Source organism: Harmonia axyridis, chromosome 1 (assembly GCF_914767665.1).
Source record: "Harmonia axyridis chromosome 1, icHarAxyr1.1, whole genome shotgun sequence".
In the NCBI taxonomy this organism is placed as follows: Eukaryota; Metazoa; Arthropoda; class Insecta; order Coleoptera; family Coccinellidae; genus Harmonia; species Harmonia axyridis.
Window position 1 is genome coordinate 2,249,981 of NC_059501.1, and position 18,180 is coordinate 2,268,160.

Here is an 18,180-nt window from a genome sequence, read left to right on the forward strand (position 1 = left end):
AAAGTGTGAATCCACGCTGCAATACTCCCTTTAGATTTGGACGATTCATTCCTCAGAGTAATTAACATAGAAAAGGGAGCATATGTCATTTTTAGTAATCAAATTTTGTCCCCAACATGAACTATCAAATTTGACATGAAGCGCGCGGATATGAAAACATATCAGTGATACGATATTTCACTCAATTCGCGAGTTTCTCTACAAGGAACGCACTTCTTATAGTGAATCAACGTTTCATAGTAACTCAAAATATATTGAAATAAATACCTGAATATATGAGAAATTCAGAAAACAAACTTCAAGCGCGCCAAACAACGTGAAACAACCGATGACACTAGGAGAGCAAAAGTTGCCAAACCTTGGATTTCAGCAGGTAGATACAAAAAATAATAAATATTCTGCTTATTTCAAATTCGACTATTTGGAAAAATAACGTATTCCAAATATTCAAATTTGCATATTTAATCGCGAATCTCTCAGATGAATATATTTCATTCAATATAATATACATTCATAACGATATAGTAAAATTGTGGATTTGAAAATGAATCAAAATCCGACAACGTAACCTAACCATGTTGGGGACATGTAAAAATTGCGTGTACTCCCTCTATCTATGTTTATTACTCAACGATTCATGCCAAGCCTGGCATACGACCATGTTTACCCCGATGCATAACAATTTTTTTTCTCGATTTCACATCCAAACCCACGCTCAATAAATCCCCCTTTCCCCCAAACATCCCAGCATTCCCAAAACACAATTCGCCTAAGGAAATATCAGATTTTTCAGCGGCGAGAATAAACGGCGATCGGAAGCCGAAAAAAAAAAGTTTTCCATACACCTACTTATCGGCAGTTTGGCGTTTTATTGTTGTTCTGGCGATAAATCTCCAGTTTGCCGGCTTCCATTAGCGGGTGGGGCGGGCCGTTAATCCCCGGGGGGGCCGAAGGGTCGTTTCCTATTTAAAACACGTGAAAAAAAGGGGGCGATTAAGGCAAAAGAGCGGGAACGGAGAGGACTCTATTCAGCCGATATCGGTAAATTTTCACATACGGGAGGGAGGGTGGCTGGCGCAGAATGGATAATTCGGAGGGGGGTGCAGAGGGGTAGCGGAGTGGAAAAGTGTTAATTTAGAGTGGTTGTTCGATACAGGGGGGATTGTTCAGGTGGAGGTGAGAGATTGTTCGAAGAAGTAGTGAGATAGTGGGAATTGTTATAACAGGCCAATTGAAAAGTCCAAAGTCTACCATAGTAATACACATTTTTTTGGCAAAATTCGATTTTATTATTCAACATAGTTGCCTTCGAGGGCGATATAGCGATTATAGCAATCTTTCAATTTGTCGATACCTATTCTGTAGTAAGATTTGTCTTCCGCTTCAAAATAGGCCTCAGTTTCGGTGATTACTTCTTCATTGGCGCTGAATTTCTTTCCAGCGAGCATTCTTTTGAGTTCTGAGAACAGGAAAAAGTCGCTGGGGGCCAGATCTGGCAAAAAAGGTGGATGCAGAAGAAATTCGAAGCCCAATTCATGTAATTTTGCCATGATTTGTGACATAATTGTCTTGATGAAACAGCACCTTTTTTTTCTTTCAATGGGGCCATTATTCAACGATTTTATCCTTCAAACGATCCAATAAGGCTATATAATAAAAGCTGATCTGGCTCTTTCGAGGTAATCAATGAATATTAAACTTTGAGCATCCCAGAATACTGATGCAACAACCTTACCAGCTGGCTGTTTTGGTTTTCCTCGCTTTGAATTCGGTTCACCGCGTGTATTCCACTCAGCTGATTGTCAATTGGACTCCGGAATAAAATGATGGGGCTATGTTTCATCCCCTGTCACGATTCAACGCAAAAATTCAAGTTCATTGCACTTAAACAGCTTCAAACACTTCTCAGAATCATTAACACGTTGTTGCTTTCGATCGATTATGAGCTCGCACTCATTCAAAAATTATTTTGTGATCTTTTTTGATTTTTTTCGTCGATGGCAGCCTCTTTTGGGCGTCCACTTCGTTCGCCGTCTTCGGTGCTCATTTCATCACGTTTAAACTTCAATCAAACCAATCAAAGATGGTTGATTTTCCTGGTGCAGACCCTGAAAACTCTTCATCAAGCCAAGATTTTGCTTCAACTGTATTTTTCCCCTCCGAAAAACACTATTTTATCAGCACACAAAATTCTTTTCTTTCCATCTCTTTTCAAATAACAAAAATAGCTACACTCACAACACAATATCTCACAAACTAGTGGTCGTACTGCTGTCAAATTCTAACAGGTATCATTTGAAGGTTGGTACGAACTAGAAATCATAAGGATTTAATACTAGCATCGCCATCTGTGCATCAGAACGGGGACTTTTCAATAGGCCTAAAATTTAAAACATCACTCGAGCTGCGCTCTCGTTTTGTTCCGCGAACTACTTCTCGTGACTGTATAATCGAATATTGCCTATGCTCTTAGGATATTATAACTGAGTATAAATTGTTGGAATTTCAGAAGAAACTACCTGTATCGCCTCTCATCGAGGCCTCACGTCGCTGTTTACTACCCGATGATCGGGTAGAAACAACAGCCGACTTGACCGCCTGTATTTCACCATAAAAATCCAATTACCGTAATATACAAGGAAAACCCACGTTAGGTCCATCCAATGTATATATTTCCCATCGAAACAAAAATCCATTCGCGCTTAAAACTGCAACGGCCGATTCCAATCGTTCGCAATTCCGCCTTAATGGGCGCATTAACGGCAGAGACCGGAAATCGACGACCGGCACCGCGCTGTGTCGCCCGCTGCATCGCACGCGGGCGCGTATATAATGTATATATCATCGAGAATGGGCGTGCGGGCGGATTAGGGCCGGTGTTTTATTGAATGGAGATATCGGGACCGGTTTTAAGGGCATTAAACCGCCATTATGTCGGGGGCGGCGGGTCCAGTCGATAGTTCGCGCTGATAAATCGAATCCCCCCGCGCGTGGGGCGGGGTAATATTTTCGAAAGGGGTAGTTTCGTCGATTTATGACCCGTATCTTCGGGAATTCTCGGGATTTATGGAGGTTATTTAGGACGGCCGTCTTGGAATGTTCCGGTTATGAAAAAATCATGGGAGGTATGGGTCGAAGTCGACGTGGTTTGTCTTGGGGGGTGGAAGGGGTTAGATCGATGATGGAGAAGTAAAAAAAGAAGGTTGATGGGGGTATAGTGGGGTTCTAATGTTGAAAGGCTGGGAATTTTACCATTTCCTGAAGGTTGAAATTAATTAATGAGAGTGATGCTTTCTGCCATTTAAATTGTTGTGGTAACACACATTTGTGTTGCAGATTGTTGATAAAAACATTCAATAAGAATTTATTTACTGCCTACAATTTGAAAATCTCAATTCTTGGATTTGTTAAAAAATTCGAACACTTCCGTCTGCATTTTTATGTTATCTGTGCTGCCACAAGTCAGTCTATATTTATTTGACTGTTGATATGATTTTTTGATAATACATGTTCTTGTAAAACTGTAGGCTAACTGTAGAAAATATCTGCTAACTGAATGCATCTTGAGAATTATAAGATCCCTGATCTCTTTTTTCGAATAAATAAGATATCAGAAAGGCGATTATAGATATCTTGACCTGTTTTCAAGTAACAAGGCGTTTCTAAAAATTACTGCTTCAAATATTTCGCTATATCTTGTTTTCTGTTCGGGATATTCAAAAAATTTCAAAACGTTTTTTAGTAATTTTTATTGTTTATGAGATATTCAAAATAGATCATAGAAATTATTACCGTTTCAGAGATATAGAGGAAAGTTGATATTTTTTTCTCCAAGTCTTATAGTTCTCGATATACTTTCAGTGAGCATCGAATTTGGGACATCCGGTTCTATGATAAAAATAACAAAAACATATTAAAAACGTTGAATTCTACAAAAAAGATAGCCCTGTTTCATTCATATAACTCAAGAAGTAACCGAGTTATTCGCTTTTAAAAAAATTTCGTTAAATTTAATTCTATTTGAATTAGTGCAAAAATCAAAATCAAAATTTTAGGGTCAGATAGTACTCGATACGATTTTCAAAATAAATTATCGCCTCCCATCCCTATTCAAAATCAAGGGGTTGTTCTCACTCCTGTTAGGAGAATGAAAAAAGCGGAGAAGTTATTCCCACTCGAATCAGAAATTGACGGGTAAGAGCGATTTTTCACATTTTCATTATAAAATCGGAAAATTTAGGAACACCCTGTAGATATCAACCCAGGTCGTGAGTAAATTCTCTTATATTTCTTCTATCTCAAAGTTGTAATTGTAGTTATGGCAAAGAAAAAGTTCCGCTAGAGCGATATCAAGGTTTTTCGAAAAGATTTATTGGGTTTTCGAACAGAAATTATCTCGTGGTGTGAAATCCTCAAGATTTTTCGTAGTTTTCAAAATTAATCTATCTCATTTCGCAAAATGATCGACTCGTTACTCGTTATTTACAAAATTAATCGACTTGTTATTCGTTAAATTTGATAACGGTCTACCTGTTATTCATGCCTTAATCCTATAACATATTCAGAAATAACGTGTTATTCGAATAACCGAAGTTGAGTTAAACATCAATGTTAGGTCTTTTTTGAACAACATTACGAATGATCAGCAACTCTGGTGATCAGTATCTGGATGGATGGCCGCTATATTAACAATACTAACTTTCTTGAAAAAAACAGCTTCATCGAAGGATAACACATGATATTTCAACCAATCTCAGAATAGATTTCCAATCCAAGTGATCACTTAGAGAACCACAAAAAATCTACTGACATCATTACATTCCTCCACTCTTCTCCATCTCATGGTTTTCTAAACTTTGAACGCTTTCTCAACCCTCCCTTCACCTAACCACCCCTAAGATCCAGGCACGATTCCAAATTTTTGCCGTTCTTCCCTCCTCTCATCAAACCGGCAGTAATACCAACTTGGAGACAAAATCCTCCCGTCAATCTTACACCCCTGTTCGCATCCCATTCTCCAATCTCCCACATTAACCCCCTCCCCTACCCAACCCCGGGAAGAAACTTCAAAGACGCCCTGCCTAAAAAGCCGCCCTTATCAGCAAAACCGCCGTTTTCAATCAACATTCAATACGTTCTTGAACGCTCGCTGTATTCAGATCGCGGGCTGCAGTCGGCACCCACCCTCCAACCCCCTAGGGGGTTAGGGGGTTGCAGGCTCGCCCCCGCACACTCGAAACAATGGTCTACCATTGCCAACGCGCTGGAACATTCGGGTACGTAATGTTTCCATTTCCTGCATATGGACGGTTAATGTGCCGTTCGAATCGGTTGGACGATTGCAATTTTAAGCCCATTTTGGATTTTCAATCGGAAATCTGTAGAGTAGACTGACCTTCTCTAGAATTCAGGCTATAGTCCATTCGGGAATTATTGACATCGAAGTAGGCCTTGAACGTCTAGTCGCGGCTTTATTTCTGGTTCATCATAGAAATAACCAGTTTAAATTATTTTCATCATTTTTGTATCCGAAAGATCCTGAATTTTCGAAATTACGATTATTACGAAGGGACGCATACAGTCATGATTTCATGAATTGGAATTCAGATTATATAACGTAAAAATATAGTGAAATGCTATCTCATTTCAAGGAAATCCAATGAAGAGATATCTATTCATTTAAGAGTCGCCCATGAAAGATCCCATTGACGATCATTAAAATATGCATATTCCTTTTCACCAAAGGCTCTTCAAAAATTGTTGCATTCCTGATGGACACTGAATACCAAACTGCTTGCAAAATTCTTATCAAATAACTCTTATGGAGCATTTTAACTGTGGTGTCTAAACTGGTGAAGAAAACAGAAAAAACTTGTTGATAAATTTAACCATTTAGTATATGAAAAATTTTGTCATAACAGTTGTACTGTAACTTTCAAAATTGAAACCAATTCATAAGCCGATGTGTAAATTACTTTCTAAAGTCACTATTTATTGAAACTGTTCATGACATGAATGATTGATTAAACTTGTATGAAAAATATAGGTAGGTACTATTTGTACTCAAGTTTTCTGTTTTTTATTGAAATGCTTTTATACTAGTTACTATTAAATTTCAAAAGTATTTTGCCCATAACAGCTTCAACTCACTCACTAAAAGCATTTTTGCATGAAATTATTTTTAATTTGTGAATTTTATTGCATTCTATTATTACCTTCAAGTGTCCACTGTTGAATAATGCTGCCATTTCGAAATAACCAATTTTCCTCCAGATAAATGAATTTCACATTTTGTTGCAAATATTCTCTGTATTCACCATAAAATCGTACTCAATCTATTATATTTTTCTGTTCATCAATAAGAATTTTCCTTTTATCAACTGTTTTGAACTTGTTACCAATTAAGTTTATGTAATGTTGACGTTGATTGATTAAAATCCAGATGCTTTTTGGTTAAATTTTATCCAGACTGATATATTGGTTGCTTTTGGTAACAATCAAATCATTCAATGATTCTTTAAATCGTATTGCACAGGATTTCTTACACTAATAATCCAGGTTGTAATGACTTGCCTTCTTCTTTTTTCAAACAGTACTGTGAGAAATACTCACATAAACTAATCAATGTGAGTTTGAAATTGATACAACTTTTAAGTTTCAAAATTTCTTCGATCAAAATCAATAACACAAACAAACTAAATCTAACCTCCTGTCAATGACATTTCCAATGCCAACCCGAAATCTGCAATTCAAAATGTTACTGAATCAGCCAGTACCAAGTTAATTTCGATTTTCCAAAGCCACCCGAGATGTCAATACTTCCTGAATGGACTATATCGGGTGTCCCAAACTCAAAAAAGCCAAACATCAAAAAAGCTTTTTAATGATGCAATAATATACTGGGTGTGCCATTTGAAATAAGGAAGTAGTAGTCTGTTTCCGGTATAACCGGAAGTTGTAGAGATCTGAAAATATTTTAGGGAGAAAGATCATTGTCTCAAACCCCAATATGCAAATTTTCAGCTCAAAATTATGATTAGTTTTCCAGAAACGTCTAATAGGCCATCGAGTTTGGGACACCCGATATATTTATTACTCTAAGGGGACACCGAATACAAAAAAATTCCTCAAGAGAAACATTACCCAAAATACTAAGCAACTCAATAATAAACATCAAATTCAGACTCCATCAAAAAATTCCTCCCCACCCAACAGCCTTCATTAGAAACAACCCTGAAATGAGGGGGACACTTGGAAATGCATGCACGGCATGAAAATCCGAAACGCCAGGCTTTTCCCGGTACAAATTCCTGTAAACTCACGCAAGAATATAAATGATTACCTCGTTTATCTTGCATTCAACGTCGTCAAACAGATTATGAACTCGAAATCTTGCAGGAGACACGGACCTGATTTTTCCCTAACCGCCCTCCCTGTACTACCCTCACTGCGGGGGACGAGAGAAGGAGGATGATTAAACAAAAATATCCTGAGCTGGCGGATAAGAGCTAGACGCGAGATCAGTGGCTGCGACAACGCTCCCAGAGGGTTTTGGGGGAGAATTTGAAATGTGGATGGTAGTAAAGACGTCATTTATGGAAATGAGGAGATGGTCATAAACGATGTTAATTTGACACTGAGAGATTGTTGTGTTCCGTCAAGAAAGTAGAGGGAATTTATCGTTAGAAAGGTTTTCGGAAGATAGTAACGTTTATAGTTTCAGTTCAGTTGTCAGGTGAACGTAACAGTTGACCTGAGAAAGCTAACATAGATAAATATTTTTTTATAAAATTTCATTTAATTATTGTATATGAATGCCTTCGAGGGCGATACAACAATAATAACGGCCATACAAAATTGTTGGAACCCTTTTTATAGTTCGATTTCTTGTTGTTTTGTCGTATATTCTTCTACTGATTTCGATGAAAATATAACAGACAATTCTCTCGATATTCTCAGCAAAATTTAATTTTCCTAGAAATCCAGTTAGTAAGCTCTGATGAATAAATTGAATGTTAGTTTTGGTGCTTATAATTCCCTAATCTGTATCATATAATTATCACAAAAAAAGTTGATCGAAACAAGTGATAGTCCAAGGAAGCAACGTCTGGAGAATACGGCGGGTGGGATAGGACTTCCCATTTCAACACTACTAAGTATGTCTTGATCACTTGCGCAACATGGGGTCGAGCATTGTCATGCTGTAAAATCACGTTTTTCGTTGTATTGCGGCCGTTTGTCTTTCAATGCTCGGCTCAAACGCATCAATTGCCTTCGATAACGATAGCATGTGATTGTTTCAGTCGGTTTAAACAACTCATAATACACCACGCCGAGCTGGTCTCACCAGACCATGAATTTGGAACCGTGAATATTTGGTTTGGCCGTCGACGTGGAAGCATAGCCGGGATATCCCTATGAATTTCTTCGCTTGGGATTATCGTAATGAACTCATTTTTTGTCTCCAGTCATAAAGCGATGCAGAAATCCTTTCCTTCTTTGCCTTGCAAGCAGCTGTTCACAAGCTAACAAACGCCGTTCAAGATCTCTCGGCTTCCACTCGTACGGTACCCAATTTCCTTGTTTCCGAATCATTTCCATGACTTTCAGGCGTTTTGAAATAGCTTGTTGCGTCACTCCCAATGATCCTGTCGATTCTTGTTGCGTTTGACACAAGTTTGAACCAAGTAATGCCTCTAATTCTGCATCTTAGAAAACCTTCACTCTTCCACCGCCATGCTGGTCTTCGACGTCAAAATCACCATTCTTGAAGCGTTGAAACCACTCTCGGCACGTTCTTTTACCAAAAGTGGTCTCACCATAGGTAATCGAGAACATTCGATGAGTCTCAGCCGCAGATTTCTTCATATTAAAACAGAAAATAAAATCCTACAGCAAATGACGAGAATTTGCCTCGTAAGCGTAAATGTTTAATCGAGAATAACTTTATGATGCAGACACAAATTCACTAATATTTCGATGGCGTTATGTTAACGAATACCTAATCTTATTGTATGACATCTAAGATCTCTTAATTTCGACTACCACGTACCGCTACAGCCATCTATTGCAAAACGGTGGAAGCAAAATTGTACACCTAATACGCTCTATTAGTGTGACGTCACACACCGCCATTTTTGGTTCTCCTGTCAGTGTTCGGAATCCAAACAAATAAATTGTCATTCAAATTAATGCGGTGTCGTTGAAAGAATTGGCTTATTTTCATAAATAAGAGTATTTGAGGAACGATTTCAGTATTAATTGATAGACAGAAGGAACGAGGTTAATACCAGTAAGTTTGAATCCTGTATCATTCCCCAGATTTTGTAAAAACACGTGTTTATTAGTTGAACTCTAAGTTCGAACTTACTGGCATTTATCTCGTCCCTTCTGTCAATCAATTAATAGTAAAATTGTTCCTTAAATAATCTTATTTATCAAAATAAGCTAATTTCTTCAACGACAACGTACTAATTTGAATGACAATTTGTTTGTTTGGATTCCGAACACTGACAGGAGAACAGGAGAAAAATAATAATTAATTTGTCCCTGTTCTTTCGTAGATACTTGTTTCATGGGCATGAATGATATATTTAATGCTATCATTAATTAAATAAAAATAATTATACCCCATCTTCCCAACCAACCCCATCACATTATTTCTGCCACATTTTCCCCGCAACCCCGTTGGCCTAGAAACGAAACCGTGAGGATTTTTGCTAGGAGTCCCTCCACCACTGTCGAAATCTAATAAAGAAGAAGAAGGTAGCTCGTTTGGAGTGACGCGCTGCGCCCAATTATAATTAGATGTTCCCATCTAATTTGCGCGGAAATACCCTAGCAAGGCTGACGTCCTGAAAGCGGCAATTTAGCTCCGTTCGACTACCGCTGAATATTCAGGGGAAAAATGTTTAAATGCCCGATATTTCCGACGCCACGGGAAAGGCTTGCGAAACTCACCCCTACATCATCGTCCCCCATTTCATCGATGAGGAAGATTGTTGTTGTTCGATGTACCCTTTCCTAGTTCAAACGTTTGAATACAATTGGGAATAAATCCAAACAAGGAAAGTTTTGGCGCTGTATTAGAGTTGAATAAATTTCTGTGATTAAGTTAAAGCATAATAAAAATCTGTGTCAGATGTCAAACTGACATATCATTTAAATATGTTACGGCCAATATCTATGCTTTGGCAATTTTGTCAAAATGTCTCCTTCATTCATAGAAAAGGTGAAGCTATTTACAATGACCTAAAGGCTCATTTTCACAATGACAGTACTATCAGGATAATTCTATCATTGATTGAAATTCAAACATCTTTATCCTCTCCCTCCTGGTCACGTGACATGAGGCTCAATCTTTCTCTCTCTAATGTTGGAGTGAATATATTATGAGTTTATTGGCTATTTATCACTTGATCACAGCACGATGTTATTGAAAGGTTTTTTCTTTTTAAGTAAATGGAAGAGCATTTAAATAACAAAAGCATGCTTGATTTGTTTTTTTCGATAATGGCATATACAGGGTGTGCCGCGGTCTATGGTACCCTAGACTTTTACAGAGAACAAAAGATTATTGAAAATTTGGTTTCCTGGGTAGGAACCACTGCTCTATTTATATTAAATATTTTCAGCGCTCATATCGAATAGTACTAACAAATTCGATATTCCAAATAAAACACCCTGTATATTGTTACTTTTTGAGGTTTGCCGTAGCCTCTTGAGTATTTATGTATCAACTCCTTTTTCCCTATCTCTAGCAGTTTTTGAGTAATTGATTGATTTACTTGTTTTTTGTGCAAAACATAGCTTCAATTAAACATTCATCTATTCGGTACTTGGAATCCTAGAAAGCTGAAATTTTGGGTATGGATTATCAATATCAATATTATATATGTGTATTAAAATATATCGTATGAATTCTGCTATTCACTATTTCTAAACTTATTTCTTAATTTCATTTTTTCAGATATTGAGAAAAAAATTCATTTAGATAGAATTTTAAACGAACTTCAACTGAAATATTCGGACCCCAAACCTACTTTAAAATTTTCTTAGTCTTTAGTACATCTGTTGGAGAATGTACATTATCGTTATTGTGTCAATTCTCTATCAGTAAGTGAAACCCAATCTTCAAGATCGTTCTTCTGTAATAATTTAAAAGAACAGATATTTTGGCATACTAATATTCAGCTGTAGAGAATTCAAAAATATTCTTACTGAACTTCCCGCAAAAAAAAACAATCAGACTGATCAAATGAAACACAGAAAATATTTCAGTCATCCGAATTTATTGAAATTTCTTTCAACTATAATTCACTCACTTGTACATTCTTCCGAGTCTAAAATACAATATTTATGCTTCGTACGATTCATGCAGCCAAATTCTGTATTTCAATCGAAGAAATAGAAGTCATTATTCAAAACAGATATTCATTTCAATATACAGAAAGACAGTAGTGTAGTGACTTTGAACTTCTGCTCGAAGGAAAGGTTTCGGGATCATATGTTTCAATCTGGGAAGAAATTTTCTTACAGGAAGGTCTTGTTCCAGCATTGTACTTATGGGTCAACTAGGAAGCAGACAATCAAAGCAATCGCAATACGCAAGCAATTCTCAACTTGCTAGAGTTCTGAACTTCTCAGATGTATCATGTGGCCTAAAATATTTGGGATAAATTATAGTAAAATATTTTACATTAACCACAAATTTATCATCAATTTAACCAATTATGTATCATGGTTTGATAAAATAAAATTCTTCTATCTTTGTTATTTCAAACTATAAAAAGTCTTGAAATTCCTATACTAAAAGCAATAAACTTGCAGAGGTAAAAATAGAATTTAGGCATGTGCAAATTTCTGAAATAACGAGGTTTTTTTCTCCACAGTATTTACTGATTTATTATAAATAAGAGTATTAGCAATCTTTCAAAAAATCATTAAAATTTCAACTCACTTGTTCTAGAATGCTGCTCAATCGGGAGCTGAGAACTGACCATAACCCTTCATCAGCAAATGACAATTTGTAACTCTGCAGATGTTCCTCAATTTGCATATAATAATTTCTCACATTCTTATCGGTTGGTATTTCTTCATTCCAAAGGATCAACGGAGGTGTTGTTAAGTTAACCAATAACCTTAAAAGAATATAAACAATTGAAAAGAAGTTCTGATTAACAGCCAGAGTTTGTTCGTGAAAAGTAGAAACAGCAATAACACTTTTGTGAGAACAGATTTTCATAGAAATATTTGTCATCGTTCCTTATGATACCATTTTATATGATATCCAGTTTTCAATAGTCAGTATTATCTCCAGAAAAATTTTCTGCATTAACATAAATGCCCTACCTGAGTAGAATGTCAAATAATTCTGTCTCTTCCCAGTACGATTTCAGAAGTGGCAACAAATCAGCCTCAAGAACTTTGGACTCTCCGAGCTCCCTTCTAATCTCATGGTTTTCATCATCCCTTCTAAGATAACGAATTAAATCTTTCACAGTTTCCAGGACATTCTCATCTGCATGATACTTTTTCGTCTTGTCATCGTAGTATCCAAGAGCACTGCAGGTCGCAGCCAACTCAGCAGACACTAAAGACATTTTCTTCGAGGGAAAAGCCAAAACAAATTGGTTTTAATTAAGACAAGTAACAAAGTTTATTTCTAGGCGGTGTAAACGAAATAATTTTCGGGCGAGTTTGGCCGTAAACAAGGCGACGATGAGAATAAAGTTGCAAAATTCTGCCAAAGTTGCCTTGATTAATAATAAAAGTTGAGCGAGGTCTGAAACGCAGACTTTCGCATTTCAAAAACTGTAGGATGAACGGATGAATTAGGTGTAGGGGAGTAAGAAACGCTTTTCACTCACTACTATTGTTTTATCAATATGTCGTTTTCACCATCGCGGAATTAATAACGAAATAACAATAGCTCGTAAACGTGAAACAACACAACAAATTTCAAAAGTTTTGTGAGGTTAGGAACTTCGCGCTCATTTAGCTGTCAGCGTGATGATGTTTTTGAACTACTCGCGAAACTGCACAAAGGGACCTACATAATCATTGTGAAAGTTTTCTTGGATAACAGATATTTATCTTTCTCAAAGTTTCAGGAAAGTCAACAAGTTATTCAATAAGAATGCTTTGAATACAATAGTGAACTATTTATATGGATCTTTGAGCAACAGATCACCAACATAATTCCTGACGTCCCCAGTTCAGGAACGTAATTCCTCAGCCCCTAAATTCGAACAGGAAATCATGTTTCGACCGAAGGAAATGAAGGGCTCTAAATTGGCAGTCTCAAACATAACGCCCCGGATATTACCCCAATTCGGAAACCTTTGCATCTCCGTTGAAAATCGAATTGCAATAATCACATTGGAGATTGAATTCCTAATTTTTTTTTCCCAAATTCGGTTGGTTGATGGAAGTTTTCATCAGTTTTCGAAATAAAAATTTTCTATCAATCCTACTCATTTCCTTTGTACGGAAATGCTGTTAAATTATTGGGGGGGTGTGTTTACATCCATAATAACGTCTTTGCAACCTGTAGTTGAAATGCAATTATGACGCTTTATACAGGGTGTCCCTCTAAAAATGAATATTTCCCGAATTCCTTAAAGTGATAGATTTTTTCGGAGACAGGCCAGTCATAAGTTTTATTTGAAGTGGGATATCCTTGTGAGCGTATGATCTTCCACTTCATCGGGATGATCACCGCCATAAGGATTTTAAATGGAATAGGAGTCGAGTGACACATCATTTTGAAGGTTTTTCAATTCCTTTTACTAGTGTGATAATACATTTCCGCACACTCAAGAAATTGAAATCACAGAATATATCACCCTCTAACTACAAATTGACCTGTCTCGGCCATTTGCAGAAAAACTAATGACTGGTGTTTTTTTTTCGAGGTATATAACTTTAAGTTGGCATTACTTTTCAAGATGATGACCGATTTAACAGCTGTCAAGTGATTTATTCTCAGTTTGGTTTGGCAATTCATCATGAATAGACTCACACCTGAACAACGATTGCAAATAGTGCAATTTCATTTCGAAAATAATAGTTCTGTGCGGAATACGTATCGCGCACTACGTCTATTTTAATTTGTTTTGCGATGAGGCGCACTTCTGATTGAATGGCTACGTCAACACACAAAACTGCCTCATTTGGAGTGAAGCTAATCCTCAATTGTATGTCGAAACACCATTCAATCCAGAAAAACTGACTGTTTGGTGCGCTTTATGGGCTGGTGGAATCATTGGTTCGTACTTATTCAGAAACGATGATGGCCAGAACGTTACAGTCAATGGTGATCGGTATAGAGCCATGATTACTAACTTTTTCATTCCTGAATTGAACAACCATGATGTCCAGGAATTGTGGTTCCAACAAGACGGCGCAACATGTCACACAGCTTGTGCCACAATCGATTTGTTGAAAGACACGTTTGGTGACCGCATAATTTCACGTTTTGGACCTGTGAATTGGCCTCCAAGATCTTGTGATATAACACCGCTAGACTACTTTCTGTGGGGCTATGTAAAGTCATTGGTCTATGCGGATAAGCCACAAACCCTTGACCATTTGGAAGACAACATTGGCAGTGGCAAAAATGTTGGAAAATTGGACGTCCAGATTGGACTACATCCGAGCCAGCAGTGGCGGTCATATGCCAGAAATCATATTTAAAATGTGATGCCACAAGATTATCTTGCGGATAAATGAAATTCATGTCAATCGAATAATCCATCGTTGTTTTATTGCAGTTTAAAGTTCTATAGCTCTAAAAAAACACCCTTTACCTAACAACAAATGAAAGAAAATCTACCGACTTAGCAGCAACTATCGTTATTAATCCAGAAAGCATTTTCGCACAAAAAAACACATCTTCGATGCAAGTATTAGAGAAAATGTTCGAGGACAACCAGATATTTTCAGGAATTGCTGAATATAGCCAGAGCTATAATAACAGCAGCAAAAATACACAAAGTGAAAGCGAATCGAACCCATATCGCCGTTTCAAAGGATCCCAAATCTCTTCAAACACCCACACACATATGTAGGCTCGGAATTCGGCAAATATTATTCCGCCAGTTAATAAAAAAAACTCTCAGAGTACGTGATACATTTTTTGCTTCGTACTTGTTGCATTTCGGGCGACAAACCGTGCGGTTTTGGCTTCTTCTACATCCTCTGCTCTCTCCTGATTCGAGGCACAGCGTTTCCAGAGATCGTAAAAGTGAGATAAAGGAAGTTAGTCGCGGGAAAAACCACTGTTTGTACAGGACTTTTTCCCGTTTTCCACTTTCCACGGTCTGCGGTTCTGTTTAAACGCTGCTATTAGGTTTATTATTCTCGTTAATAAAGGCCCGGCCTGAATATCGAGTGTGGAATTGAAATCGAAACTGTTGAAATGTGAATCCGCTGAAATTGATGCTTTTTCTCTTGACATTGTGCAATTTTGAGTGGATAGGAGGGTGGGGAGAAAGCTAAAAATTGGAAAGTTTTACCCGGAAGCGGCAGTTTTGGGATATATTCGAACTTTGGTGAATAGATCTCATTTGATGGAATGGACTAGTTTTCATTTTTTTGTTAAGGATTAATTCTAAAAATTTAAGTAAAATGAAACAAAAATGTGGAAGAATCATTGAAATATCTCTAGAAATGAAAAAGTTATGGGACTTTGAAGTTTCGCTTGGAAGAATAATTCCATAGTACGTGTAAGTGTCGTGACGTCACACACTAGACGACTGGTATTCGCAGAGTGCTTACGAATTCATTGGTGTACAATCACTTGTGCCGTTCGTGTCGTGTTTTGTTCGTTACACGATGGCTGAAATAACTTACTATATACAGAAATATAAATTACTTTTTTCTCTTTTTACTTTTTACTTCTCACATAAATATGTTTTGCCATTGATAGACTTCAACAACCAGTACTCAACTACAAACTGTTTATGAAACGTTTTTTAAATAAATTATCGTTATAAGTTGAACCATGATGAAGAAAACTCAAAAGTAGATACTTACTTGAAAAGTTTAACTCCTTTTATTTCTGCACTGACATAAGATGGATTTGAAGAAAAAAACTCCATCACTGCGAATATATCTATTTTAGGCAAATTGTCACTTTGTCCTTTCACGAAGCCTTCCTCTATTATGGTGTCATAAAATCTGAACTCGAGTTAAAACTACACTGTACAACTATAAACGGCGCGAGAGCCTTGGCGCGGCTAAGTATTTAAACGTAATTTATGGTGTAGCGATCACAGGCAAGAGCCGTGACGTCACAAGCCAAAGACGTTCCGCGCTAAAATACGTAAATTTAAATAATCTATTTCTCAGTCATTTATTGATGGATTTTCAAAATTTTTTCACTGATTCATCAGTTTTGCTCTATATTTCAATTCTATCGTGTCAAATATAGTATTTTCAACATCACTAAACCAGTCCATTATTATGATTATATTCTTATAATATAGATAAAAGGAACAGAAAGTAAACATTTGTACACGATTATGAATACAAGAGAGATGGAAGTTTTGTGTCACCAATCACAATGGAGCTAGCCGATTGTGTGTGCGAGCCATAGGCGTGGAGAATCCTAATTTGATTGTTGAATGCTTTATCAGGAATCCTTTTTCCATAACTTCACAATAGCTCAATCATTGAACCGAGAAAAACAGTCAACCTTCTGAAACATGAAAGAATTTTTATGAATAAATCACATTGGAAACTATTTTTGAGCATGAATTGATAATTTCGAAATTAATCAAATTATGTTACGCTACTGCTATAGTTTTCCGTAGGACAAGGAGTGACGAATGTTGGCATCAAAACAAATGCATCAGTTACAAGGCCATTTCTGTTCCTCTTTTTAATGTTCTAAGATTACTCATGTTTTGATGTACCAAAAGAATCGATCAAAATCATCAATTTCTTCGTTGGGACTGAAGTTTACAATTTTTTTTGAATTTGGCGTTTCGACTTCACGTCTGTGCTGTTCTCATTTTTGAAGTGCCTTTTCCCTGTTTATTTCACCGAATTTAATAAGCCAAATTGCAAATAATTTTCCATCGTGAACAGGCCTTCAAATAAAACTTTGAGTTGCATTCATCTTCTCATCTAGTGAATTTATTTCCGCTCGAAAAATTTCATAGACAATACGTGAGCATGTAAGCGGAATAATTAGATGATTAATAGAAGAAAAGAGTCGGAAATTGTGGCGGAAAATGGAAAAATGCAGTAAACAAGCGTAGATCTTGACTCTAAAAGTGAACGGGGAAATTTGTGAGGCAAAAATAAATCGGGAAGAATTTCAGGAAACACTGAAACTTTCATCCATCTCCCAGGAAATAGCATATCGTAATTTTAAATTGGATTCCGCCAAGCTTTGAATAATTTATTTAATGTCGGTATCTTATTCACTTCAACGGAAGGGGAAGTCCTTCAGGACTTTCGGTAAGTTGAAATCGTCCTTTTCATGGAAAGAAACTTCTTCTCCTTCTGCTGGAATTGTTCCAGAGGTTGATGAACTGATTGAAATTTGATGCCGTTTCATATTGCATTGAATATGAAGCAACGAGTTTATATTTTTTTTAATTTGGTTCTTCGAAATTATAATGATTTCGGGAGGTAAATTTTGAGAAACTCGTCAATTATGAATCCAATTGAGCACCAATGGAATTACTTAGGGAAAACAATATCTAATAGTCAAAACCCACCTTTTACTTTTCAGGAATTGAGATGAGCTTTTCAGGAAGAATGGGACGATATACCTGAAAATTTCATTGATTCTTGATTCGTGGGATGTCTAGGCGTATTGGGTAGTTGATTGAGAGAAGAGATGATAATACGGAGTATTGATATTGGATTCAGTTATAGAATAACTATAATTAATCCAAAATAAATAATCGATAAATTTAGATTTTTTCTCATTTTTCCTATTTAGTCTCATCCTGCATAGAGCAAAGAGTTACAAACAAAGATTCTCTATCACATATATTGCAGTTGAAATAGAGTAAAATATTCATCTTATTTCCAGAACAAAGATTGTTTATTTTTTGAGAAACCTAAGGCAAGACTTTTGGAGATGTGGGTATTTGAAATTCATTTTTCAGAAATACCCTGCAACATTAGAACAAAACAAAATATTTGGATTTTGAATTCTGA

The 18,180-nt window shown here is 36.6% G+C and overlaps 1 protein-coding gene across 1 annotated transcript in view; it reads right to left on the bottom strand.

Moving 5' to 3' along the window:
- Nucleotides 1–12,997, bottom strand: part of LOC123671595 (protein timeless homolog) — a 232,774-nt gene extending 219,777 nt beyond the window's left edge. The window contains exons 1-2 of the mRNA XM_045605549.1: nucleotides 12,352–12,997; nucleotides 11,960–12,140 (exon numbers count right to left, since the gene is read on the bottom strand). Coding sequence (XP_045461505.1) covers nucleotides 11,960–12,140; nucleotides 12,352–12,602 — 432 coding nt within the window. The 5' untranslated portion in view covers nucleotides 12,603–12,997. The remainder of the gene's footprint in view (nucleotides 1–11,959; nucleotides 12,141–12,351) is intronic.
- Nucleotides 12,998–18,180: the final 5,183 nt, after the last annotated feature.